The 26,950-nt window shown below is 44.1% G+C and overlaps 1 protein-coding gene across 1 annotated transcript in view; it reads left to right on the top strand.

The window, feature by feature from the left end:
- The window catches only part of LOC115458582, a 59,244-nt gene extending 32,569 nt beyond the window's left edge, over window positions 1–26,675 (top strand). Inside the window, 2 exon segments of the mRNA XM_030188461.1 lie at window positions 9,744–9,901; window positions 26,512–26,675. Coding sequence (XP_030044321.1) covers window positions 9,744–9,901; window positions 26,512–26,519 — 166 coding nt within the window. The 3' untranslated portion in view covers window positions 26,520–26,675.
- Window positions 26,676–26,950: the final 275 nt, after the last annotated feature.

Here is a 26,950-nt window from a genome sequence, read left to right as displayed (position 1 = left end):
GTGCATAACAGAAGACTAAATAAACTTTCAGTTCTTCGATATTAAAGCAATCAAGTACTTATCTTTGAAGCTTTAAACTTTGAGGCTGTCACGACTGTGGTCATGATCCCTCTCTGACTCACCTTTTGTCCCGATGGTCAGCTGCTGTGCTGGGTACTGTCTGCATTGTTTCTTTCCTGTGTGTTTCAAGCCTCATTTTGGGTTCTGTGAATTTCATGCCTCTGTCCTATAGGGTTTCCACTTCCTGTGTGTTTCAAGCCTCCCTTTGGGTTCAGTGTATTTCCTTCCTCTGTCCTGTTTATAAGGAACTGGAGCGTTTGCAATGCCAAAGGTCTCCAGGTTAGTCAGTGTGCAGTGTAGCACTTCTGCCTTGATTTCTTGTTGCTTTGTTCATAGCCTGTGTGCCTGTGGGCACTTCTGTCTTGATTCCTTGTTTAGGGTGCCTGTGTGCTCTTCTGCTTCTGTTCCTCTTGGTCTGTTTGTGTGCTAGGTTCAGCCTTCAGCCATAGTTCTGTTGTTTGTCTGTGTGGGTCAGCTTTGTGTCCTGCCTAGTCTGCCTTGCTTGTTCTAGTCCCCTCTACCTTAGCTTCAGCCATAGTTTTGTTATTTGTCTGTGTGGGTCAGATTTGTATCTTGCTTGTGTCTGCCCTGTTTGTCTTCAGCTCCAGTCCCCTTCCTTCTTGTCTCTGCCCTGTTTGCTTTACATAAGTACATAAGTACATAAGTAGTGCCATACTGGGAAAGACCAAAGGTCCATCTAGCCCAGCATCCTGTCACCGACAGTGGCCAATCCAGGTCAAGGGCACCTGGCACGCTCCCCAAACGTAAAAACATTCCAGACAAGTTATACCTAAAAATGCGGAATTTTTCCAAGTCCATTTAATAGCGGTCTATGGACTTGTCCTTTAGGAATCTATCTAACCCCTTTTTAAACTCCGTCAAGCTAACCGCCCGTACCACGTTCTCCGGCAACGAATTCCAGAGTCTAATTACACGTTGGGTGAAGAAAAATTTTCTCCGATTCGTTTTAAATTTACCACACTGTAGCTTCAACTCATGCCCTCTAGTCCTAGTATTTTGGATAGCGTGAACAGTCGCTTCACATCCACCCGATCCATTCCACTCATTATTTTATACACTTCTATCATATCTCCCCTCAGCCGTCTCTTCTCCAAGCTAAAAAGCCCTAGCCTTCTCAGCCTCTCTTCATAGGAAAGTCGTCCCATCCCCACTATCATTTTCGTCGCCCTTCGCTGTACCTTTTCCAATTCTACTATATCTTTTTTGAGATAAGGAGACCAGTACTGAACACAATACTCCAGGTGCGGTCGCACCATGGAGCGATACAACGGCATTATAACATCCGCACACCTGGACTCCATACCCTTCCTAATAACACCCAACATTCTATTCGCTTTCCTAGCCGCAGCAGCACACTGAGCAGAAGGTTTCAGCGTATCATCGACGACGACACCCAGATCCCTTTCTTGATCCGTAACTCCTAACGCAGAACCTTGCAAGACGTAGCTATAATTCGGGTTCCTCTTACCCACATGCATCACTTTGCACTTGTCAACATTGAACTTCATCTGCCACTTGCACGCCCAATCTCCCAGTCTCGCAAGGTCCTCCTGTAATCGTTCACATTCCTCCTGCGACTTGACGACCCTGAATAATTTTGTGTCATCAGCTTCTGTTCCTGCCAAGCTTGTTTGAAAATCCTGAATCCTGCTTGAGTATCCTGAATCTTGTTCCTGCCAAGCTTGATCCAGTATCCTGAATCCTGTTCCAGTCAAGCCAAGTCCATCCCATCATCCAGTTCCAGCCAAGCCAAGCTTGTTAGTCCAGTCCTGCTTGGGGGCTTTTGCCTCCTGCTGCCTCTCGACGACAGTAGGCTAAGGGCTCACATTGTTCCAGAGTTCGTGACTGTTGTTTAAAGCCTGGGACCGTGACAGAGGCTAGATATAATTTTTTTGCTGCCTCGGCATATTCTAATAAAGATTCAAATGAGAGCAGCTTTTGAATCTTTATTAGAATATGCCAACATAGCGCTATATTTTGCTAAGCATAAATAGTTGCTTCAGGGATTTCATTCTGAAAAAGGAACAGAAGGGAGCTTGGAATACCATATAAACGCTCACCTGGTTTGTACTTGCACAATGGGATTATAACATGTGAAATCAATAAATTGTGATGTGAAAACCCAAGTGGCCTAGTGGTTAGGGTGGTGGACGCTGGTCCTGGGGAACTGAGGAACTGAGTTCAATTCCCACTTCAGGCACAGGCAGCTCCTTGTGACTCTGGGCAAGTCACTTAACCCTCCATTGCCCCATGTAAGCCGCATTGAGCCTGCCACGAGTGGGAAAGCGCGGGGTACAAATGTAACAAAAATAAAATAGATACTATTGGAGATTCTACATGGAATGTTGCTACTATTGGAGATTCTACATGGAATGTTGCTATTCCACTAGCAACATTCCATGTAGAAGGCCGCGCAGGCTTCTGTTTCTGTGAGTCTGATGTCCTGTGCAGGACGTCAGACTCACAGAAGCAGAAGCCTGCGCGGCCACATTGGTGATCTGCAAGGGCCGACTTCTACATGGAATGTTGCTAGTGGAATCTCAAATAGTAGCAACAGTGGAGGAGTGGCCTAGTGGTTAGGGTGGTGGACTTTGGTCCTGAGGAACTGAGTTTGATTCCCACTTCAGGCACAGGCAGCTCCTTGTGACTCTGGGCAAGTCACTTAACCCTCCATTGCCCCATGTAAGCCGCATTGAGCCTGCCAGGAGTGGGAAAGCGTGGGGTACAAATGTAACAAAAAAAAAAAAAAATTACTGGGAGAGGGATAAAGAAGAGTCAGTAAGACCCTATGGCAATGAGGACAGAAAGTTTTGGGCATTGGTATCTGGTAAGGGAGGATTATCCCTAAACATTTAGTCACTGAAGTTCAGTGGGCTAGTCAGCATTCTAAGTGCTATCAACACTCAACATCTTTGAAGGTACTTGGGTGCCTGAAGTTAGTTAGCTTTGAAAATATTATCCTGGAGGGAACTTGGTAATTGGTAAGAGATTCAACAGCTTCTTAAACCCCATAGGTTCAATATTTAAAAGGACTCTCCGGGTAGTGCCACTGGGTAGCACTTTCTAGATAATGCCAATGTAGTCCAGGGGTGGAAAACGGAGTTATCTGGGTAGTGGCAATTTGGAGTTCTACTACGAAACTTAGGTTAGCAAAAGGGCTGTCCTCCATCTATCCAAATAACAGCTGAATATTCCTACTCTTCGGGTAGTGCCAGCACTTCATTGATCTATCCATATAGCCACTATTGGTGTACTTCTGTCAAATATGCTTAACTTTTTGTTCTCTTGATCCACTACCTCCTCCATGGCTTACTGTTCCAGAGTTGGAACTTCTTCCCCAGGTTCTTAATATAATCAATACTAGCATCTCTATTGGGCAAGTGCCCTTGATGTCTAATTCTCAAGAAGCCATCTCTCAACCCCCTGGTCCATGCCCACCACCGTCTGGTATCTCACCTTAGTTTTCTTTCTAAAGCACTGGAAAAATTGCTTTCACTCAGTTGATATCTTTTATTGAGAAGACTTTTGCCCTCCATCCTAGGCAATCAGGATGTAGACCCCATTTTGGTACCGAGACTCTCTTTACCGAGAGTGAAAATGAAATATGTTCACACTGGGATAAACACAAGATCGTTCTTGCAATTTCACTTGATCTTTCTGCTGCTTTTGATTTAGTTAATCACATTTATTATCCCTGGGTATATCTGGCATCATGTTTTTTTCTTTCTCTCTAACTGTTCCTTTCAGGTTATTCAAGCAGCATCTACTGCCTCCCCCCATCCCTTATCTTGTGGAGTTCTCCAACGGTCGGTTCTTTCCCCATTTCTCTTTCATTTGTTTCTCAGTCCCCTTACCTCCCTGATCCCAACCACTGGCATTTCCTTTCATTTCTATGCAAATAACGTTCTTCTTTTTTTTCCCCACATGCTCACACAATCCTGATCTCACTCTGCTTCAACAGTGGCGTAGTTAGGTGGGACCATGGGGTCCCCAACCCCCACCAGCTGAAGCCTTGTGCAGCACCGGTCTGGGGCACCACCGTGTTCCCTTCTCTGCTCAGTTTCACTTAAAGCAGCTTGAAGGATATCAGGAGGAAGAGAGAGCAGGGCAGGGAATGCGGTGGTGCTGGAGACTGGCGCTGGAGAAGGCTTCAGCTGACATTGGTTGGGGACCCCTGCCAGCCAAGGTACTTGCTGCTGTGGGGAGTGGTAGGGTGGTGGGAGGAGTGATGAGGCGGTGGGGAGAGTGGTGAGGTGGTGGGGGCGGCGGCGGGGCGGCAGACTAAAATCTGCCCCCCACCTCGGGCTCTGGTCCCCTCCCACTGTAAGGTCTGGCTACGCGTCTGCCCTTCAAGACTGTCTGTTGCTAATCTCAAATTGGTTAAATGGTCACAAATTCTGAAGAAAGTAAAAACCATTGCATTCTGGTTCAGCCCAGATGTGACCATCCCTGCCTCTTCTATCTTTGGAATACCCACTCTTCCTGTTGAATCATTCCATTATCTAGGAGTCATCCTAGACTCCCGTATTTCTTTCTCACCACAATTGTCTAGTCTTTGTAAGTCATTCTCTGTCAACTCCGTTCTGTACGTAAATAATTTGAACAATCTACACTCCATTCCTTTGTCACTTCTTACAACTTGACTGGATTATTGTAATATTTAATATTTAGGTTGCTCTCACTCAAATTTGAAAAAACTTCAGTCTACACTGACTACAGCTATTAAGTTCATTTGCCATGCACAAAAGTTTGATCATGCTTCAATCCTGCAAAAATTTCATTTGTTCCCCATCGAACAGCGAGTTATCTTTAAGTTGCTGACTCTTATGTTCAAAGCTCTTAGAATAGGTGTCCGTGATTACCTTTCTGCTTTAACAATTTCCTACTCTCCTGGTCGTCTGCTCCATTCCATAAGCAATCACAGACTAGTTCTCCCTAACCCTAAGTCAACACATTCAGAATGTACCCACCACAATTCTTTATTACTATGCCTTTTTACTGGAACTCCCTTCTTCTTTCTCTTCAAGCAAAACCTTATTTTAAGATTCTCAAGAAATAATTAAAAACTTGGCTTTTTAAACAGGTTTTTTCCACTAACATCATTTGCTTTTCACGGATTACGTAGATTGTCACCATTCTCCACCAGTTCCCTCTTCCTCTTCCCTCCTTACTTACTTCTTGACTTCTCCCCTCCCATTCCCTTTTGATTTCCTTTTTCTCTTTCTTCTGCTTTGTCTTCCCTTTGTTGTGATTATCATGGTAGGACTGGTTTTACCCTATTTCTTATTGAATTTTGTAGTTCTTTTCTACACTGTTAACCTGTTTGTTTTTATTTATTGTAAACTGCCCAGTTCTAAGAGTCAGCTTGGACAGTATAGCAAGTTATAATAAACTATAACCAATAAATATCTGGATTTCATTACCACTAGAACCAGCCTTTTAAAAAAATGTTGATCACCACAGGCTCAATATCAAGAGGCATGCTCATAACCACCTGTACTCACTGGTCATCCAGTGCAATCATTTCCTCGATGCAATGTGTAACCACCTTTGATTCTGGCTTCCATTAGACCTGGAATGGTGATATAGAATGACATCCCATGGGCATCAGGGCTTCTTGCCTGTCACCTCATTGTGGGAGAAGGGTGGGGGCTCAGCTAAGGAAATTGATTTTCTTTGTTCTATTGCTTTCTTGACATAAACAAAACAACAACAGTAACAGACTGGATCACGTCAGAAAACCTGGTCCTAATCTTCATCAATGAAAACTGGATACACGACCAAAAGGACCCCATAATCCTTGACCTATGCCCTCCAGAATACAAAATCACTCACTGGAGCAGAAAGGAAAAAAGAGGCGGAGGCATAATGCTAATCTATCGATTTCACTTTACAACCAAAACCACTGCCGAGTCCATAACAACCCAACTTGAAATCGCCTCAATCAGAATCCATAGCAAATCCCTGATTGATCACCTAAATTGTACCTTGTTCTACAGACCACCAGGCAATTGGAACAAAAGCCAGTCAACCTTCATGGACTTCATTTCAAACACCTGTGCAACCAACTCAAACATACTGCTACTAGGAGACATCAATCTTCACCTAGAAGACCCAAACTCTGCCAACGCACGAGAATGCAAGGAATTCCTCCCATTTATGAGACCTCATATGGCCAAACATGCAAACAACCCACATCAAAGGACATACACTTGACCTCATCTCACACAAACTGTCCGCAGACCAAAACCTAACAATAACTGATGTTAAATGGACAGAAATACTATGATCCGACCACTATAAACTAAATCTATCCCTAAACTGGCTGAAGAAGGGCTCACACTACACACAAGAACACACAACCTACAGCACAAGAGGCCAAATAAACTCGGAAACATTCTGGCAACAATTATATAATAATGAATGGACAACACAAATAGACTCCATACACTACCTCTCTAACTGGGACAAAAGATGCAGAAGCATACTAGATGAAATAGCACCATTATAAACAAGAACATCATGAAGACATATCTCGATACCATGGTTCAACGATGAACTGAAAAAACTAAAAACACAAGCCAGGAAACTCGAAAGAGCATGGAAAAAAAAAAGACGAACACATGATCAATGCTTGGAAACAATTACAAAGAAAATACAAATACACTATAAAACAGGCCAAAAGGTCATATTACAGAACCAAATAGGACCAGACTACAAAGACACGAAGAAACTATACCAACTAGTAAACAAACTACTAGATACCAGCCCAGTCACCACTACCAACATAGACATCCCATCTGCAGACAAACTTGCCAATTATTTCAATGAAAAAATTGTAAACTTACGCAATACACTTTCTCTTGACAACACCAATATCGAAAATTTCATCAACAGCCTGGACCCAACCCCTGGTGAATACCCAGTGGACTGAATCTGGTCAAACTTCTCTCCCCTCACCACTGAAACAGTTACCCATGCGATTCATAAATTCTCCCACACTCACTGCAAACTGGACACTTGCCCCAGCTACCTGATGAAATCTGTCTCCAACCGCTTCATAGCAGACCTTACATTCCACCTAAACTACCTACTCCAACAAGGCCTCTTCCCTAAGGAAAATGGCAACATCCTACTCACCCCAATTCCCAAAGATACCAAGAAAAAGACAAGCAAATTTACCAACTACCGTCCAGTAGCATCTATCCCACTAGTAGTCAAACTGATGAAAAGTCTGGTAACCACACAACTCGGTGATTACATAAACTAATTCTCAATCCTACATGAATCACAATCAGGATTTTGCCCCCTCCATAGCACAGAAACAGTACTCATCACACTCCTGGCCAAATTCAAGCAGGAAATAGCAACAGGTAAAAGCATACTCCTCCTCCAATTCCACACGTCTAGTGCATTCGACATGGTAAACCTTAATATACTTTTAAGACTTCTAGACTATTTCAGTATTGGTGGAAACATACTTAGCTGGATCAAAGGTTTCCTAACTACTGCAACATGCCAAGTGAAATCAAACTCAAACATATCTTCACCATGGAAAGCCGATTGTGGAGTACCTCAAGGATCACCATTATCCCCAATCCTCTTCAACCTAATGACATCACTAGCCAAATCCCTATCCAACCAAGGCTTTAACCCATTCATCTACACAGACGACGTCACAATATACATACCTTATAAACACGATCTAACAGAAATCACCAATGAAATCAAGCTCAGCCTAAACACCATGAACTCATGGGCAAATGCATTTCAACTAAAACTCAATACAGAAAAAACACACTGTCTCATCCTCTCATCCCAATACAACACGTACAAACCCACAAATATAAACACCCTAGATTACACCCTCTCTTTCTCAGACAGCCTGAAAATCCTAAGCATTACTATCGTTCGTAACCTCACACTTGAGAGCCAAGTCAACTCTACAACTAAGAAAATGTTCCACTCAATGTGGAAACTCAAACGCGTGAAACCATTCTTCCCAAAGGAAACATTTTACAACTTGATACAATCAATGGTTCTAAGCCATACAGAATACTGCAATGGAATTTATACGGGATGCAAAGAACAACTCATAAAGAAACTTCAGACCGCTCAAAACACAGCAGCAAGGATTATATTTGGAAAAACGCAATTCGAAAGCACCAAACCCCTCTGAGAGAAACTACACTGGCTACCAATCAAAGAACACATTGCTTTCAAAATCTGCACCTTGGTACTTAAAATCATCCACGGCGTCGTCCCGGGTTACATGACAGACCTCATAGACCTACCAACAAGAAACACAATTAGATCAACACAAACATACCTAAATCTCCATTACCCAAGCTGCAAAGGACTCAAATGTTAAGTAGTAGTAGTAAATACAAATCAACATATGCATCCAGCTTCTCCTATATAAGCACACAATTGTGGAATGCACTACCAAAAGCTGTAAAAACAATGCACGACCACCTAAACTTCCGGAAATCACTAATAACCAACCTGTTCAAAAAGGCTTACTTTATCGACCCAACTTAAATGCCTAAACCTTGCAACACAACAAAACCAAAGCTCGTAACCGATTCTGCATAAATCTTCTCTTCACAACTCCCCCCTACCCCCTTCATCTCTCACATCCCTGAGATTAATTTTTTACCCCCTGATCTCTCTAAAAAATATCCCTGGTGTCTACTTGCACCCCCTCCACACCCCTCATTCCCAAACAAATATATTTGGTGTCCTCTGCATATCCAGCCCCTCCTTGTTGCCCCCCACTGGCCTCCCATCAGTGGTGCCCACTTGCTCCTGCCTCCACACAGCCATCCTGGAAAATGGCAGCACCTGATCCCAAGTGATGCATCCTGGGGCATACCACATGGGATCATTCTCCCAAATAAGGGATACATCTCAAGATGCACTATGCAGTGTCAGGTGGCATTATTTTTCAAGATAGAGACACAGAGGCAGGAGCGAGTGGACATCATTCCTTCCTCTTGAAGTTATGCAAGGGGATGGGATCTGGGGGAACAAGGGAGTCATGTGGGTGAGGGGGTCACTACACATCAGGAATATTTGTTTGGGGGGTCATGGGATGGGGGGGTTTGTTAGACAGAAGGGAAATTTTGGGGATAGAACGGGGAGTCATGGATCATCTTGTAGGGGAGGGGGTTTAGGGTCCTGAAATTTTGGTGGGGGATGAAGGTATCAGGATGATAAAAAATGGGGGGGGGGGGGGTGCTGGGTGCCAAGATTTTAGGATATTGGTTCAGGAAAGGCGCCCCTAAAGTACCAGTTTTTGGAGGTCAATCAGCTTGAAGTGGATCTTATTTTCTCTAAAATTGTTGTAATGAACTCTTATAGTCTATGTATAAGGGGACCAATACAGCAACTGTAGCTTTTATTTTTAGAGTGGGGGGGGGGGGGGGAAGAAAGCAAACATGAGGCCAGGACAAACCCTGTAACAGGGCCTCAGGGTGTTGCTGTCTTGCCTTCCAAGGTATCTTGTCATCTTAGCATGATAAGGATGGTTATATCCCTCACTAACTCAGCCTCTGAGTCCTGTCTCGTCTCTTCTCTTAGCAGGATAAGGCTGGCTAAATCTTATGCCAGAGTCAATCTGTTACTAAACCTGCCATCTTGATTTCTTCCCAAATATCCAGATGTGGCAACATCACTGATATCAAAGCGGGCTCCATCACAACACTCTATTGTAAAGGGATGGAAGGTCGTTATGTCAGCGTGGTCTTATCAAATCGCAAACAGTATTTGTCGCTTTGTGAGGTGAAGGTGTTCCCTCTCCAACATCCTCAAGATTCATGTAAGTAGCTGGATCATCCTCTGTTCTCTTACAGTGTCCAGACCCCCAACTCTCAGTCTGAGCTGAGGGTGTCAGGTAGAGATATAACATGGGAAATCCACAGCAGATGTTCTGCTTCTCATTCTTCTCTAGGAATTCTTCAGACTGATATTCAAAAGTATTTATTCATGAGCAGGAGAAGTGACCACAGCCTACGGCACATATGAATTTGACATGGGATATGCAGCATGGCCAAATGTATCCGTCAGGAAAAGGGATGTGGTTTGGCATAAGGCAAGAGGAGGGAAAATAGCTATGAGTTTGGTGATAAAATTTAGTCACTCAATATTTCACTTAAATATCCAAGTACCAAAGAGTAGACATCAGATCTAACATCTGGACATAAATGCATCTGTTCAAGTTACACATGTATTTTCAAAGATGATAGTTATGGGTAATGCATCTGAAAATACTTATAATTTCCTACAGCCAGTTATACATCCAGAGGTCAACATAGTGACCATTAATAAATTCATTCTTAGATTATTAACTCAACTTTCCTAATGAAGCTTAATGTGATCGACAGTATTTATAGAATGTAGGTACAATAAGTTCCTTCCCCAATGAGCTTACAGTCTTAGGGCCCTGTTTACTAAGCCGTGTTATAAGTGTGTTAGCATCTTTAATGTGCATTAATCATGTACACACGTTAACCGTGTATGTGCCTACCATATCCCAATAGACGTCTACACAGTTAGAGCGCATGCTAATTAGAAAACAGGGCCCTAAGTGAGTACACGGGGCAATCTCTTGTTCTTTGACAGTTCTGCGCTCTCTCTCTCGATTGTCTCACATGGGGTGTCGTAATGCACTCTTTCCTTGTCCAGTATAACCAGATAGAGGAGCAGTAATCCCAAGCCCTGTGCTTTCTTAATTTCCAACTATTTATTACATATAAGCAAACAAACGGCTTACTGTAGATACCAGAAGCCCAGAGTGATGCATTAAATCTGGTTCAACACAAGGATGAAAAGATTTTCTCCAGGTCTTTCAGTTGTATAGTTCAGAACTGAGGGGTCCTTTTACAAAAGGCGCGCTAAAAATGGCTTACGGTAGTGTAGCATGCCTATAAAAAAAGGCCTTTTAACGTTTTTGTCAAAAATGGACGTGCAGCAAAATGAAAATTGCCGCGCGTCCATTTTGGGTCTGAGACCTTTTTTTTAATTACTTTTTTTATTGCATTTGAATTTACAAACTAATACAGTTTGTCCGGAAATACAGAGAAATTAAACATAAGAGGAAAATAAATTTACAACTAGTAGTATAATTAACTCTTCCTTAGACCACTAAAAATAGACGTAGGGAGTGGTTTAAACACAAGTGAGGAGAATTAATAAAAAAAGTAAAAAAGAAAGAATAATGTCCAAATTAACCTGAATCTTATCTCGTTCCTATTAATTTATAGCTGTTTATGATGTTACCAACGGGCGGTTAGATAGACTTTTCATGTCCAGGAAAACCCGTAACTGATTTGGTTAAAAAAAAACCCATATTTGATCCCCAAATAACGGATCAAACATTTACAGGGGTAAACCAAAGTCTTGTTTCCTCTCTAAGCGCCAAAAACTGTTTTCTTCTTTCTTGTGTTGGTTTTAGTCACGTCCGGGTATATCCAAATTCTTTGTCCGCAAAATAGAGATGTGGAATATTTAAAATACAACTTCATAACCATATTCAAATCTTGCTCAAAGACGAAAGACGCAATCAATGTTCCTCTAGTTAGTATTTCTGTCATTGAATCTTCAAGTAGAGCGGTTAAATTTTGAAGCCCAAGTTCAGTTTTTTGTATTTGTGATGAAGTCGCAAGATTAGTCGCATCGGCGTTTTCTCCTTGTTTTGCAGTAATAGAAGGGAGATAATATATTTTATTGCATGGAGGAATATCAGTTGAGGAAAATTTTAATATCTCTTGTAAATACTTTTTGAAGAAATCGTGAGATGTCATTACTGATGATTTAGGAAAATTTAACAATCTAAGTGTTAAGTGCCGATTGTTATTCTTTATTTGTTCTATTTTGCAATGTATAAATAATTTGTCTTTCACTAAGACGTCTACTGTAGATTTTACTTTATTAACTTCTTCTTGTGCCTTAGTAGATTTAGCCACTTCAACGGTTAAGTCCTGGACAGATTTCCAAATAGCCACCATCGTCACCTCCTGGGGAGATTCATACTCCTTGTTAGTTTTCTCTGCATGTTCAGGGAGAGAGCCGCCGAGTAGGTCTGCGGTATGAACCTCTTCGGTTCCCGTCTGTCCCAGCAACTCAACTCTGGACCTTGCAGGGCACGGAGGAGGATTCAGCTCCGGCGGCGATAGGGTAGTATCCGGTCCCAAGAATGATGACGCTGCTCCGTTGACAGTCAGTACGGGGCTCGCCAAACCAGTGTCTAATGAAGAGCTCCGCATGTAGCGGCCAAGTGTCTGCTGAATAGGAGATGATACCAGGGTCATCGGTGGTTGAGCCTTCGTCGCTCCTTTCCTTTTGGAATGAGGCATTCTAAGAGGTAACGGATTCAAGAATATTCAGCATATCACCGAACCGCTACCGCAACAGGTTAGGACGCCATCTTGCCACTCCCCCTGGGTCTGAGACCTTAACTGCCAGCCATTGACCTAGCGGTACATAAGTACATAAGTAGTGCCATACTGGGAAAGACCAAAGGTCCATCTAGCCCAGCATCCTGTCACCGACAGTGGCCAATCCAGGTCAAGGGCACCTGGCACGCTCCCCAAACGTAAAAACATTCCAGACAAGTTATACCTAAAAATGCGGAATTTTTCCAAGTCCATTTAATAGCGGTCTATGGACTTGTCCTTTAGGAATCTATCTAACCCCTTTTTAAACTCCGTCAAGCTAACCGCCCGTACCACGTTCTCCGGCAACGAATTCCAGAGTCTAATTACACGTTGGGTGAAGAAAATTTCTCCGATTCATTTTAAATTTACCACACTGTAGCTTCAACTCATGCCCTCTAGTCCTAGTATTTTTGGATAGCGTGAACAGTCGCTTCACATCCACCCGATCCATTCCACTCATTATTTTATACACTTCTATCATATCTCCCCTCAGCCGTCTCTTCTCCAAGCTGAAAAGCCCTAGCCTTCTCAGCCTCTCTTCATAGGAAAGTCGTCCCATCCCCACTATCATTTTCGTCGCCCTTCGCTGTACCTTTTCCAATTCTACTATATCTTTTTTGAGATACGGAGACCAGTACTGAACACAATACTCCAGGTGCGGTCGCACCATGGAGCGATACAACGGCATTATAACATCCGCACACCTGGACTCCATACCCTTCCTAATAACACCCAACATTCTATTCGCTTTCCTAGCCGCAGCAGCACACTGAGCAGAAGGTTTCAGCGTATCATCGACGACGACACCCAGATCCCTTTCTTGATCCGTAACTCCTAACGCGGAACCTTGCAAGACGTAGCTATAATTCGGGTTCCTCTTACCCACATGCATCACTTTGCACTTGTCAACATTGAACTTCATCTGCCACTTGCACGCCCATTCTCCCAGTCTCGCAAGGTCCTCCTGTAATCGTTCACATTCCTCCTGCGACTTGACGACCCTGAATAATTTTGTGTCATCGGCGAATTTAATTACCTCACTAGTTATTCCCATCTCTAGGTCATTTATAAATACATTAAAAAGCAACGGACCCAGCACAGACCCCTGTGGGACCCCACTAACTACCCTCCTCCACTGAGAATACTGGCCACGCAATCCTACTCTCTGCTTCCTATCTTTCAACCAGTTCTTAATCCATAATAATACCCTACCTCCGATTCCATGACTCTGCAATTTCTTCAGGAGTCTTTCGTGCGGCACTTTGTCAAACGCCTTCTGAAATCCAGATATACAATGTCAACCGGCTCCCCATTGTCCACATGTTTGCTTACCCCCTCAAAAAATGCATTAGATTGGTGAGGCAAGACTTCCCTTCACTAAATCCGTGCTGACTTTGTCTCATCAGTCCATGTTTTTGTATATGCTCTGCAATTTTATTCTTAATAATAGCCTCCACCATCTTGCCCGGCACCGACGTCAGACTCACCGGTCTATAATTTCCCGGATCTCCTCTGGAACCCTTCTTAAAAATCGGAGTAAGTAACATTGGCTACCCTCCAGTCTTCCGGTACTACACTCGATTTTAGGGACAGATTGCATATTTCTAACAGTAGCTCCGCAAGTTCATTTTTTAGTTCTATTAATACTCTGGGATGAATACCATCAGGTCCCGGTGATTTACTACTCTTCAGCTTGCTGAACTGACCCATTACATCCTCCAAGGTTACAGAGAATTTGTTTAGTTTCTCCGACTCCCCCGCTTCAAATATTCTTTCCGGCACCGGTGTCCCCCCCAAATCCTCCTCGGTGAAGACCGAAGCAAAGAATTCATTTAATTTCTCCGCTACGGCTTTGTCCTCCTTGATCGCCCCTTTAACACCATTTTCGTCCAGCGGCCCAACCGACTCTTTGGCCGGTTTCCTGCTTTTAATGTATCTAAAAAAATTTTTACTATGTATTTTTGCTTCCAACGCTAATTTCTTCTCAAAGTCCTTTTTTGCCCTCCTTATCTCCGCTTTGCATTTGGCTTGGCATTCCTTATGATCTATCCTGTTACTTTCAGTTGGTTCTCTTCTCCACTTTCTGAAGGATTGTTTTTTGGCTCTAATGATTTCCTTTATCTTACTGTTTAGCCACGCCGGCTGACGTTTAGTCTTTTTTCCCTTTTTTCTAATACGTGGAATATATTTGTCCTTAACCTCCAGGATGGTGTTTTTAAACAGCATCCACGCCTGATGCAAGTTTTTTACTCTGCGAGCTGCTCCTTTCAGTCTTTTTTTCACCATTTTTCTCATTTTGTCGTAATCACCTTTTCTATAGTTAAACGCTAGCGTACTTGATTTCCTAGTTTCACTTCCTTCAATGCCAATATCAAAACCGATCATATTATGATCACTGTTATCAAGCGGCCCTCGTATCGTTACCCCCTGCACTAGATCATGAGCACCACTAAGGACTAAGTCTAGTATTTTTCCTTCTCTTGTCGGCTCCTGAACTAGCTGTTCCATGAAGCTGTCCTTGATTTCATCAAGAAATCTTATGTCCCTTGCGTGTACAGATGTTACATTAACCCAGTCTATATGCGGGTAATTGAAATCCCCCATTATTATTGTGTTGCCCAGTTTGTTTGCGTCCCTGATTTCCTTTAACATTTCCGCATCCGTCTGTTCGTCCTGGCCAGGTGGACGGTAGTACACTCCTATCACTATCCTTTTCCCCTTTGCACATGGAATTTCAATCCACAGTGATTCCAAGGAGTGTTTTGTTTCCTGCAGAATTTTCAATCTATTTGATTCAAGGCTCTCGTTAATATACAATGCTACCCCTCCACCAATCCGATTCACCCTATCACTACGATATAATTTGTACCCCGGTATGACAGTGTCCCACTGGTTATCCTCCTTCCACCAGGTCTCAGAGATGCCTATTATATCTAATTTTTCATTTAGTGCAATATATTCCAACTCCCCCATCTTATTTCTTAGGCTCCTGGCATTCGCATATAGACATTTCAAACTATGTTTGTTGTTCCTAAGTACATCATGCTTAGTACTTGACAGTATTAATTGGCAATCTTTTGTCTGATTTTTATTGTTATTTAAAGATACCCGATCTACTACAATCTCTTTTGCAACCTCACTATCAGGATACTCTATCTTCCCTGTTATGGTGATATCTTTGAAAGATACCTTGTCCCGAACCATGCTCTTTTGAGCGACTGTCGGCCTTCCCCCCAGGCAGGCCAAATGCCACTTGGCGCGTGTCCGTTATGCATGCCCGAAAATAACAAATTATTTTTCAGATGCGCGTAGTTGGGCAGTAACGTTGGGCACGCATAGACGCTTACGCGGTTTCGTAAGAGGACCCCTGAGTGCTTAGATGGCTGCCCGAAACCTCCGCTCACAGGACAAATCCCTCCTCTCAGTACCCTTCTCCACCACTGCCAAGTCCAGGCTCCGCTCATTCTGCCTCACCTCACCCTATGCTTGGAATAAACTTCCTGAGCCCATACGCCAAGCCCCCTCCCTGCCCATCTTCAAATCCTTACTCAAAGCCCACCTCTTCAATGTCGCTTTTCGCACCTAACCATTATACCCCTATTCAAGAAATCTAGACTGCCCCAAATTGATTGATTGCACATTTTTTGTCCTTTAGATTGTAAGCTCCTTTGAGCAGGGACTATCCTTCTTTGTGAAATTGTACAGCGCTGCGTAACCCTAGTAGCGCTTTAGAAATGTTAAGTAGTAGTAGTAGAGTAAACAGAGGGAAGGAAAGCAGTGGAACGGTTTGTTTGTTATGCCCAAGATGGAGATTTCAGCCTTACAGTGAGGGGTAGTAGGGTGAGTTCTCTAAAGAAAACCTAATAGAATCGAAGATTAGACCTTAGAATTGGGTAAAAACCTTGGAAGTTCTCAAGGAGACTGGTGGGAATGGGTCACGTGCAAAATTCAATCTATAAGAACAAATTTCCATGACCCCTGCAGGAAGCTCCTTGCTTTAGAGCAAAATAAAGCACAGAAACACAATGTAAATATGCAAAAATCACTAAAAACCAACTTGTTCAAACCCTGAAAGAGAAAACAAATGAAAATTTTAAATAACTGAATGTGTGTTGCAAGAATAAGAACCTTCATCCTCAGCAAATCCAAGAATGTAAGAATCAGCAAGGAAAATGAATGCAAGAAAAACATCTTAGTGCAGTTAACATGTTTCTGTCTCTACTCCTGGGGAAACTGCAAAAATTAATATAGCTAGGGAATTTTGAACACAGTTTTGAAAATTCAGTAAAAATTCAGCATTTTTTAATGTAAAATTCCCTGCCTCAGGTGTCTCTTTCTAACCCACTCTTTCTCAGACCCATCTCAGCACACATATCCCGAAGTTCTCCATTTGCTCAACCGTAGCTATTTCTCACACCGTTACATCGCAAACCCTAATAGTACATAAGTACATAAGTACATAAGTAGTGCCATACTGGGAAAGACCAAAGGTCCATCTAGCCCAGCATCCTGTCACCGACAGTGGCCAATCCAGGTCAAGGGCACCTGGCACGCTCCCCAAACGTAAAAACATTCCAGACAAGTTATACCTAAAAATGCGGAATTTTTCCAAGTCCATTTAATAGCGGTCTATGGACTTGTCCTTTAGGAATCTATCTAACCCCTTTTTAAACTCCGTCAAGCTAACCGCCCGTACCACGTTCTCCGGTAATGAATTCCAGAGTCTAATTACACGTTGGGTGAAGAAAAATTTTCTCCGATTCGTTTTAAATTTACCACACTGTAGCTTCAACTCATGCCCTCTAGTCCTAGTATTTTTGGATAGCGTGAACAGTCGCTTCACATCCACCCGATCCATTCCACTCATTATTTTATACACTTCTATCATATCTCCCCTCAGCCGTCTCTTCTCCAAGCTGAAAAGCCCTAGCCTTCTCAGCCTCTCTTCATAGGAAAGTCGTCCCATCCCCACTATCATTTTCGTCGCCCTTCGCTGTACCTTTTCCAATTCTACTATATCTTTTTTGAGATACGGAGACCAGTACTGAACACAATACTCCAGGTGCGGTCGCACCATGGAGCGATACAACGGCATTATAACATCCGCACACCTGGACTCCATACCCTTCCTAATAACACCCAACATTCTATTCGCTTTCCTAGCCGCAGCAGCACACTGAGCAGAAGGTTTCAGCGTATCATCGACGACGACACCCAGATCCCTTTCTTGATCCGTAACTCCTAACGCGGAACCTTGCAAGACGTAGCTATAATTCGGGTTCCTCTTACCCACATGCATCACTTTGCACTTGTCAACATTGAACTTCATCTGCCACTTGCACGCCCATTCTCCCAGTCTCGCAAGGTCCTCCTGTAATCGTTCACATTCCTCCTGCGACTTGACGACCCTGAATAATTTTGTGTCATCGGCGAATTTAATTACCTCACTAGTTATTCCCATCTCTAGGTCATTTATAAATACATTAAAAAGCAACGGACCCAGCACAGACCCCTGCGGGACCCCACTAACTACCCTCCTCCACTGAGAATACTGGCCACGCAATCCTACTCTCTGCTTCCTATCTTTCAACCAGTTCTTAATCCATAATAATACCCTACCTCCGATTCCATGACTCTGCAATTTCTTCAGGAGTCTTTCGTGCGGCACTTTGTCAAACGCCTTCTGAAAATCCAGATATACAATATCAACCGGCTCCCCATTGTCCACATGTTTGCTTACCCCCTCAAAAAAATGCATTAGATTGGTGAGGCAAGACTTCCCTTCACTAAATCCGTGCTGACTTTGTCTCATCAGTCCATGTTTTTGTATATGCTCTGCAATTTTATTCTTAATAATAGCCTCCACCATCTTGCCCGGCACCGACGTCAGACTCACCGGTCTATAATTTCCCGGATCTCCTCTGGAACCTTTCTTAAAAATCGGAGTAACATTGGCTACCCTCCAGTCTTCCGGTATTACACTCGATTTTAGGGACAGATTGCATATTTCTAACAGTAGCTCCGCAAGTTCATTTTTTAGTTCTATTAATACTCTGGGATGAATACCATCAGGTCCCGGTGATTTACTAATAGAACTATCTCTAATAGAACTATCTAATAGAACTATCTCTGTTATCTTCATCAACCCTCTAGCTCACCCCCTCTCAAATCCCCCCTCCTTTCCCACCCACCCTCCCTGGCACATACATAGCAAAAAATCCAGAACCTTCCCATTCAATTTTTTTTAACTAACATCATCAATTTAAGAATGGTCTATGGACTTTTCCTTTAGGAAGCAGTCCAGGCCTTTTTAAAACCATGCTAAGCTAACTGCCTAAGCTAATATGATTAATCTTACAGCAGCACATTGTATTATCTCCACAAACAGGAGGGCAATCCCATAAACAAGTTATTGCAGTAGTCCGACCTTGTCAAAACCAGATTGTGCAATACCACCCGAAAATCTGAGGGAGGGTGGAATCACCCCCCATACCTTCTGCTAAATCCTGCTGTGGTGCTCCCCCAGTTCTTTCTGCATATACTTTGAGCTCGGAATGTTCCCCCGCCCTCCCCCCTCCCCAAAGCATACACCTCCTATCCCCCATATACCCATACAGTCCAACAGCCAGAAGGCACACATCCATCCCATTCTTGTCCCTATCCAGACAGAGCCCAACCCCCCAAAAGCACACCCATTCCTGTTCCTTACTCTCTACCTACCCACAGCAATCCCCCAGGTGCATACTTGTCTAATTTTCCCCTCCTCTCCTAGAACTTATCCTGTCTTCTCCTAACCCACATGACATAGCCCCCTCTCCTGTGGGCAGGGCTGGTGTTAAGGGGAAGGGCAAAGAGGGCAGCTGCCCTGGGCCTCACTGTTCCAGGGGTCCCCACAGTCCAGGCATCTCTTCCCCTTCTCCCCACCACAGTCTGTCTCCTCCTCCTTTCTTTAAAAATCACTTTTCCTGGGGGATCCAAGATGGCATTTGGAACGGACGTGCTCTCTAGTGTCTCCTGATCGCTAATTTGGTTCCTTAAACGTGGTGCTTTCCCTAAGCTGGTTATGGGGAAAAAGAAAGCAAAAATCAATGTGCTCACCTCCACGAGCCATTCCGAGTCCTCCACCATGAGACAGGCAACTCTAGACGAGATGGTGACCCGAGCGCCGGGGGCCTCAACGAATGCTACGGTAAACCTGGAAAAACAATGGGAACATAGCATTGAGGGAGTTAAATTAAGTCCTCTCCCGATTACAGCCCCCCCCCCCCCCCGAGACCCAGAGAAGAGATAGCTTCGGTGGAGCAGCAGTTTTGTGCACCCGATAGTGGAGGACTCCCAGCTGCTGCAGGAGGAGGCCCCGTAGCAACTTCTTCACCTATGGGAACAGCGCAAGGACAGGATGTACATTCCCTTTCCTCTCAGGCACAGGAGAATCTCTCTGGAGTTCTCGGTGGACAAAGACCAGCTGTAGTAACCCTTGATATTTTATGGGACGCAATACAGGGTCTGAATGCTACTCTTCAGCAGATGTGGCTGAAATCAAGCAAACTCAGGAAACTTTCTCTGCCCAGCTCGAGACTCACGCAACTAAAATAACACCCTCATCCTCCCCGTCCCATCTGCCCGCAACCTCGGAGTCATCTTCGACTCCTCCCTCTCCTTCTCTGCGCATATCCAACAGACTGCCAAGACCTGTCGCTTCTTCCTCTTCAACATCAGCAAAATTCGCCCTTTCCTCTCCGAGCATACCACCAGAACTCTCGTCCATGCTCTCATTACCTCTCGCCTTGATTACTGCAACTTACTCCTCACCGGCCTCCCACTCGGCCATCTATCCCCCCTTCAATCAGTTCAGAACGCTGCTGCAAGTCTTATATTCCGCCAAAACCGATATACTCATATCACCCCTCTCCTTAAATCACTTCATTGGCTTCCGATCAGATATCGCATACAATTCAAGCTCCTCCTCCTTACCTTCAAATCCACTCAGTCTGCGGCTCCTCACTACCTCTCCACCCTCATCTCCCCCTATGTTCCCGCCCGCAACCTCCGCTCACAGGACAAAGCCCTTCTCTCAGTACCCTTCTCCACCACTGCCAACTCCAGGCTCCGCTCATTCTGCCTTGCCTCACCCTATGCCTGGAACAATCTTCCTTTACCCATACGCCATGCCCCCTCCCTACCCATCTTCAAATCTCTGCTTAAAACTCACCTCTTCAATGCTGCCTTCGGCGCCTAACCGCTCGAGAAATATAAAATGCCCCAATCCATCCACCCTATCAGATTAACTGTTCACTCGTCCTCTAGATTGTTCACTTGTCTTTAGATTGTTCTCTTGTCTTTTAGATTGTAAGCTCTTTGAGCAGGGACTGTCCTTCTATGTTTGAATTGTACAGCGCTGCGTAACCCTAGTAGCGCTTTAGAAATGTTTGTTAGTAGTAGTAAAATAGAGGTACTTGAAAATGATATACAAACTTTCAAAAACTTTTCTTCCTCTGTGTCTAAGGTTAAAAATATTCAAACCCGGAAGATTGAATACCTTGAAAATCAGATAAGGAGAAACAACTTAAGACTTTTAAATTTTCCCAAATCTCCATTGATACCTCCGTTAGAAATGTTTAAAAGATATCTTAAGGATGTTTTGCATATTCCTCCGGAGAATGCTCCGCCTATTACTAGGATTCAGTATATTTCTGGTACACGAAATGTAGAAAATTCTGTTTTACCAAATTTAAATTTAACTGAATTCCTTGAGACGTCACTGGAGGTTATAACAGAAAGGACCACTATGATAGTGACGTTTGCGCTTGAACTGGATCGTAACAATATACGTAAACTGTTTTTCAGTCACATCAAAGATAATTTTCTAGGAGCAAGAATTCAAATGTTTCCGGACCTATCGAAGGATACACAAAAGAGAAGGAAGGAATTTTTACAATTCAAATCAAGATTGCTTAATATAGGTGGAACCTTTCTTCTCATGTATCCCTGTAGATGTGTTGTCTCGTTAAATTCCTTGAATTTTATGTCCTTTGAGCCTAGTAAATTATTAGAACTTATCTTGACTAAGGAGTAGAATAAGACTTTTTTGTTGTGATATACTATGTATTGGCTGCTTCTTTTGAGGTAACCCTTCCGTTTCTTTTTTCTTTATTCTTTCTTTAAATTTATTTGAAGTTAATTTACTTAGAGCTTGGATCTAATTGTGGACAAAAATTAATATGTTTTTTCTCATGATAGGTTTAGTTTTGATATTTCTGAATTCCTCTATGTTTATGTTACTACATGAATGTAATTTAAAATTCATAAATAAAAAATTTAAAAAATAATAATAAAAAATAAAAAAATAATAAAAAATCACTTTTCCTTCTCAGAGAGGCCTCAGTGTATCTATCCTCACAAGCTGCATGCAACTGCCCAGATGCTTTTTCTCTACCGTGATCTGCCCCTCTCTGATGCAACTTCTATTTCCGCCTGGGTAGATGACGGCAGAGGGAAAGTTTCAGGGCCCATCTGAGAAGGGAAATAAATTTTAAAGAAGACCAGGAGGGTGAGGAGAAGAAGGCAGACAGACCATGGTGAGAAGAAGGGAAAGAGATGCCCAGACCGTGTGGTAGTAGCAATAGCAGGTTTGGAGATCTGGGGAGGGAGGAGACAGGATCGGGGGACCCATCCTTAATTTCTGCCCTGGGCCCCAACATGTCAAAAACTGACCCTGCCTATGGGACACACAATTTCAAATATTTTTGTTTTACCCCAGAGCCTAATCTGAGGAAGAGGAGTAAACTGGCTGCATGTCTGGCAAACGGACTCCTCCTCCAGCACTCCAGGTGGACTGAAGTATTTGAACTGTGTAGCATAACTTAGAGCCATGTGGTTCAAATACTTCAGCCATCCTCAAATGCTGAAAGACGAAAAGGAGAAGGAGGAGGAGGAAAGGAGGGGGGAGGGGGGAAGAGGAGGAGGACGGGAGGAGGAGGGGGAGGGGGAGGAGGAGGAGAGGAGGAGGAGGGGAGGAGGAGGAGGGGGAGGAGGACACAGCCTGAAATGCAGCTCAAATGCTAAAAGAGGAGGGGGAGGTGGAGGGGAAGAGGAGAGGAGAGGAAGGAGGGGAGGAGGAGGAGGGGGAGGGGGAGGAAGGGAGGAGGAGGGGAGGAGGAGGAGAGGAGGGGGAGAAGGGGGGGAGGAGGGGAGGAGGAGGAGGGGGGAGGAGGAAGGGGAGGAGGGGAGGAGGAGGAGGAGAGGAGGGGAAGAAGAGGAGGGGAAGGAGGGGAAGTGGAGGGGGAAGAGGACACAGCCTGAAATGCAGCTCTAATGCAAAAAGAGGAGGGAGAGGAGGAGAGGAGGAGGAGGGGGAGGAGGACACAGCCTGAAATGCAGCTCAAATGCTAAAAGAGGAGGGGGAGGTGGAGGGGAGGAGGAGAGGAGGAGGAGGGGAGGAGGAGAGGAGGAATGGGAGGAGGACACAGCCTGAAATGCAGCCGCTTTTCTCCTGGTCTGTGGTTGCAAGATTAGGCTCTGGGATACGGCAAATCTTTTTAACAGTTTGTCCTGAGCAGGGGTTCTGCAAGAGATGGAGATTTTCCGTATGGGTTAGGGGAAAAGGAGGAGAGATTTTATACTAAAAACAGAATGGATATAGCCCCCTTGTCCCCTGTACAGAATCCCTCAAAAGTATATCTTCAAACTGATAAAATCCCTGAACATGAGGCATGTTTCAGCCCACAGTTATAGGCCCATTTCAAGGCCATTTAGACTTTCTGCCCCTATCTTATGCAATAAATTACCGTAAGACTTATAGGGCCCCTTTTACTAAGCTGCGTAGGCACCAACACGCACCAAACATATGTCAAATTGGAGTTACTGCCTGTTACCACATAGCCCTTGTGGTATTTTCAATTTTATTTATTTATTTATTTATTTATTATTTGTTACATTTGTATCCCACATTTTCCCACCTATTTGCAGGCTCAATGTGGCTTACATAGTCCCGGAGAAGCTTTGAAGTCTCCGGTGAACAAATACAAGGTGATGTTGTGATAGGATGGAGTTCACGTAGCATTGTCACATTAGGGAGTCGTACAACCAACGGAAGAGTTGAGTAATGTCCATTACGTACTTGAGTTTTGTTGTGTAGCTGAGTTCAGGCATTTAAGCTGGGTCGGTAGGGTATGCATAGGCGGTCGGTGGCCCAACTGTTTGGGGAGGCTAAAGGGGGCAGGGTTGGGGGTGGAGCTTAAATCCATAATTGTCTGATAACACACAGAAAAAATAAATAAAAATAAGTCACAATTAATACCTTTTATTAAATTTAGATATTAGATATGTATCATATGTCAAAGAATAAAGTGGTTGCTCAAAGCATATACTAACCACAATCGCTCAACTGCAAAACACTATGCACAACTTTGTGCAAAAACACACTCAGAACCTTACTGTACCATAAATATTACACTGGGCAGAACCTAATACACCAATATACCACCCATACGGAAAATGTAGACCGTCAACAATGTGAAACAAGGGATCATAATATCATGATACATGTAGAGCCACAGAACACCCTAATTCATGTTTAATGTGAGATAAAATGCCATAAATAAGTAAAGAAATATGAACTTTTAATGTTGAGCACCTAATTCTGAAAGTGGACATATTCCAAACACTATAATGAAAATAAAATGATCTTTTCTACCTTTGTTGTCTGGTGACTTTGTTTTTCTGATCATGCTGGCCCAGTATCTGATTCTGCTGCTATCTGTCCTCTTAACTCCGTTTCCAGGGCTTCCTTTCCATTTATTTCTTTACTTTCTGCCTTTCTTCTTCATTTCTTATCCTACATCCGTAAGTAAAAGCTGGGTCCTCCGCAGACTTGACTGTTCAGTGGATCCAGCTTCTGCCTATTTTCTTCATCCATTTGCAGTTTTTCTCTCTTCCTTTTCCCTCATCTCATCTCCTTCCTCACTCTTCTCTCCCCTCCATCCATGTCCAGCAACCCTCCTCCCCTCCCCTCCATCCACTCATGTCCAGAAACCCTCCTCTTCCCTGCACTCCCCTCCATCCACCATGTCTAGCAACCCTCCTCTCCCCTTCCCTCCATCTACCCATGTCCAGCAATCCTCCTCTCCCCTCCATCCACCCATGTCCAGCAACCCTCCTCTCCCCTCCATCCACCCATGTCCAGCAACTCTCCTCTCCCCTGCACGCCCCTCCATCCACCATGTCTAGCAACCCTCCTCTCCCCTCCATCCACCCATGTTCAGCAACCCTCCTCTCCCCTCCCCTCCACCCATGTCCAGCAACCCTCCTCTCCCCTCCATCCACCCATGTCCAGCAACCCTCCTCTTTCCTTCCCTCCCCGCTATCCTCCCATGTCCAGCAACCCTCCGCTCCCCCCTGCCCTTCCCTCCCCTCCCCTCCATCCAGCAGCCCATGTCAACCATCTCCCTTCTGCCAGCCATTTCCTGCCTTCTTCCAGCCCCCCCAATCCCCCGCTCCCCCGCTCCCCCCTGTCGTCAATCATCTCACGTCAGCCCTCAGCTCATAGCCCTCGTTCCCTTCCTGCCCTTGCCTACCTTTAAATATTGTAATTTTTCTCGAGCAGGCAGCACCAGCATTGCAAGCAGCAGCAGGCTCCAGCCTTCCCTCGCATGGTTCTGCCCTCACGGAAACAGGAAATATGTCAGAAGAGGGCAGGGCCATGCGAGGGAAGGCTGGAGCCTGCTGCTGCTTGCAATGCTGGCGCTGCCCGCTCCAGAAAAATTACAATATTTAAAGGTAGGGCAAGGGCAGGAAGGGAACGAGGGCTATCGGGCAGCTGAGGGCAGAGACGGGAGATGATTGGCGACTGGGGAGCGGGGAAGTCTGCAGCTCATGGGATGGGGGCAGCGGTTGGGCTGGGGAGGCCTCCCCAAGCCTCTTATACCGGGCGCCTATGAGGGTATACCTTTTGGAACAGGTTAGTCTTTAGTGATTTCCGGAAGTTTAGATAGTTATACGTCGTTTTCAAGGCTTTTGGTAATGCATTCCATAATTGTGTGCTTATGTAGGAGAAACTGGATGCGTAGATTGATTTGTATTTAAGACCTTTGCAGCTTGGGTAGTGAGGATTTAGAAATGTTTGTAGCTTGTTTCCACTACACGCGTCTGAAAAGTAATTTTTATTTTCTGGCGCATGTAACGGACGCACGCCAAGTGGCATTTGATGCGCGTAGGTCATTACTGCCCAGATTCTTTACCGCTAGGTCTATGGATGGCGGTAAGGTCTCAGACACAAAATGGACGCGCAGCAATTTTGATTTTGCCACGCGTCCATTTTCGACAATAAAAAAAGAGGCCTTTTTACAGGCGCGCTAAAAAATGGATCACCTACACCTACTGAAAGCCATTTTCAGCCCCCTTTGTAAAAGGACCCCTAAGTTAGTACAGGATTCCCTTTATTTTAGGACATTAGTCATGACTTGCCTTATCACAGATGCTTTTTTTAGACTTACGTAATCTGGTTATGCTGCCAATTAATAAATGTTATTGATGGTTAGTCTGGATTACTTTGGAGTTGAAGGTTTAACTAAGCAGGAGAGGTTGCTGCCTGGCCAATCCACACTGAGTTGACCAGCTGCCGAAATTCAGCAGCACTTAACCAGGCAGAGGGAACGTTTCAGTGAATGTCACTGCTAACCAGCCATTCGGTCTGGGGGCAAACGTTGGGAAAAGCCAACACTTAGAGGTGATACTCAGTCCACTAACCAGCTAACTTTACTTGCTGATGTAATTAGGCATTGGTCTAAATATTGTTCGGTGTCCAGTTATCCAGTGTTAGTTTAGCCCGTTGACCCCTAAGGACTGAATATTACCTCCTTATAAATGTTTTTTTTATCAGTAGATGATTAATGAATAATTGCATTGTTCACTGCCCTGAGCCCATTCTGGGCTGAGGAATTGTATTAAAAGGAGTTGAATGAATGGATAGTTTCTATCTGGTTTTGTCCTTTAGATGAGTAACAGAAGATGCCTTCGCAGAGGTCCATCATCGCAGTCTGTGAGACCGATCAACAGCACCATGGGCCGAATCATTCAGAAAACATAATAATTAGAGTAGAAAGTCAGATTCCAAAAGTTTTGTGGTTGACATGAATAAAAAGGATGCAATAAAACATCACTGAGAAATTGACACCATAAATTTTCTTCCTTGGTTCATGTGACTGGTTCTTATGATATGGTTGGGGGTGGGGATGGATTAATAACAGGTCTGGAAGTGGGAACGATATAGTGAGGTAATTACATTTTCAGATAGCGCAAAACTATTCAAAGTTGTTAAATCACTTGTGGACTGTGTGAAAATTCAGGAGGGCATTAGCAGATGGGAAGACTGGACATCCAAATGGCAGATGAAATTGAAGTGGATAAACGCAAACTGATGGACATTGGGAAGA

This window comes from Microcaecilia unicolor, unplaced genomic scaffold, assembly GCF_901765095.1.
Source record: "Microcaecilia unicolor unplaced genomic scaffold, aMicUni1.1, whole genome shotgun sequence".
NCBI lineage: Eukaryota > Metazoa > Chordata > Amphibia > Gymnophiona > Siphonopidae > Microcaecilia > Microcaecilia unicolor.
Note: the sequence above shows the minus strand (reverse complement) of the source record. Positions and strands in the feature narration are given on the sequence as shown.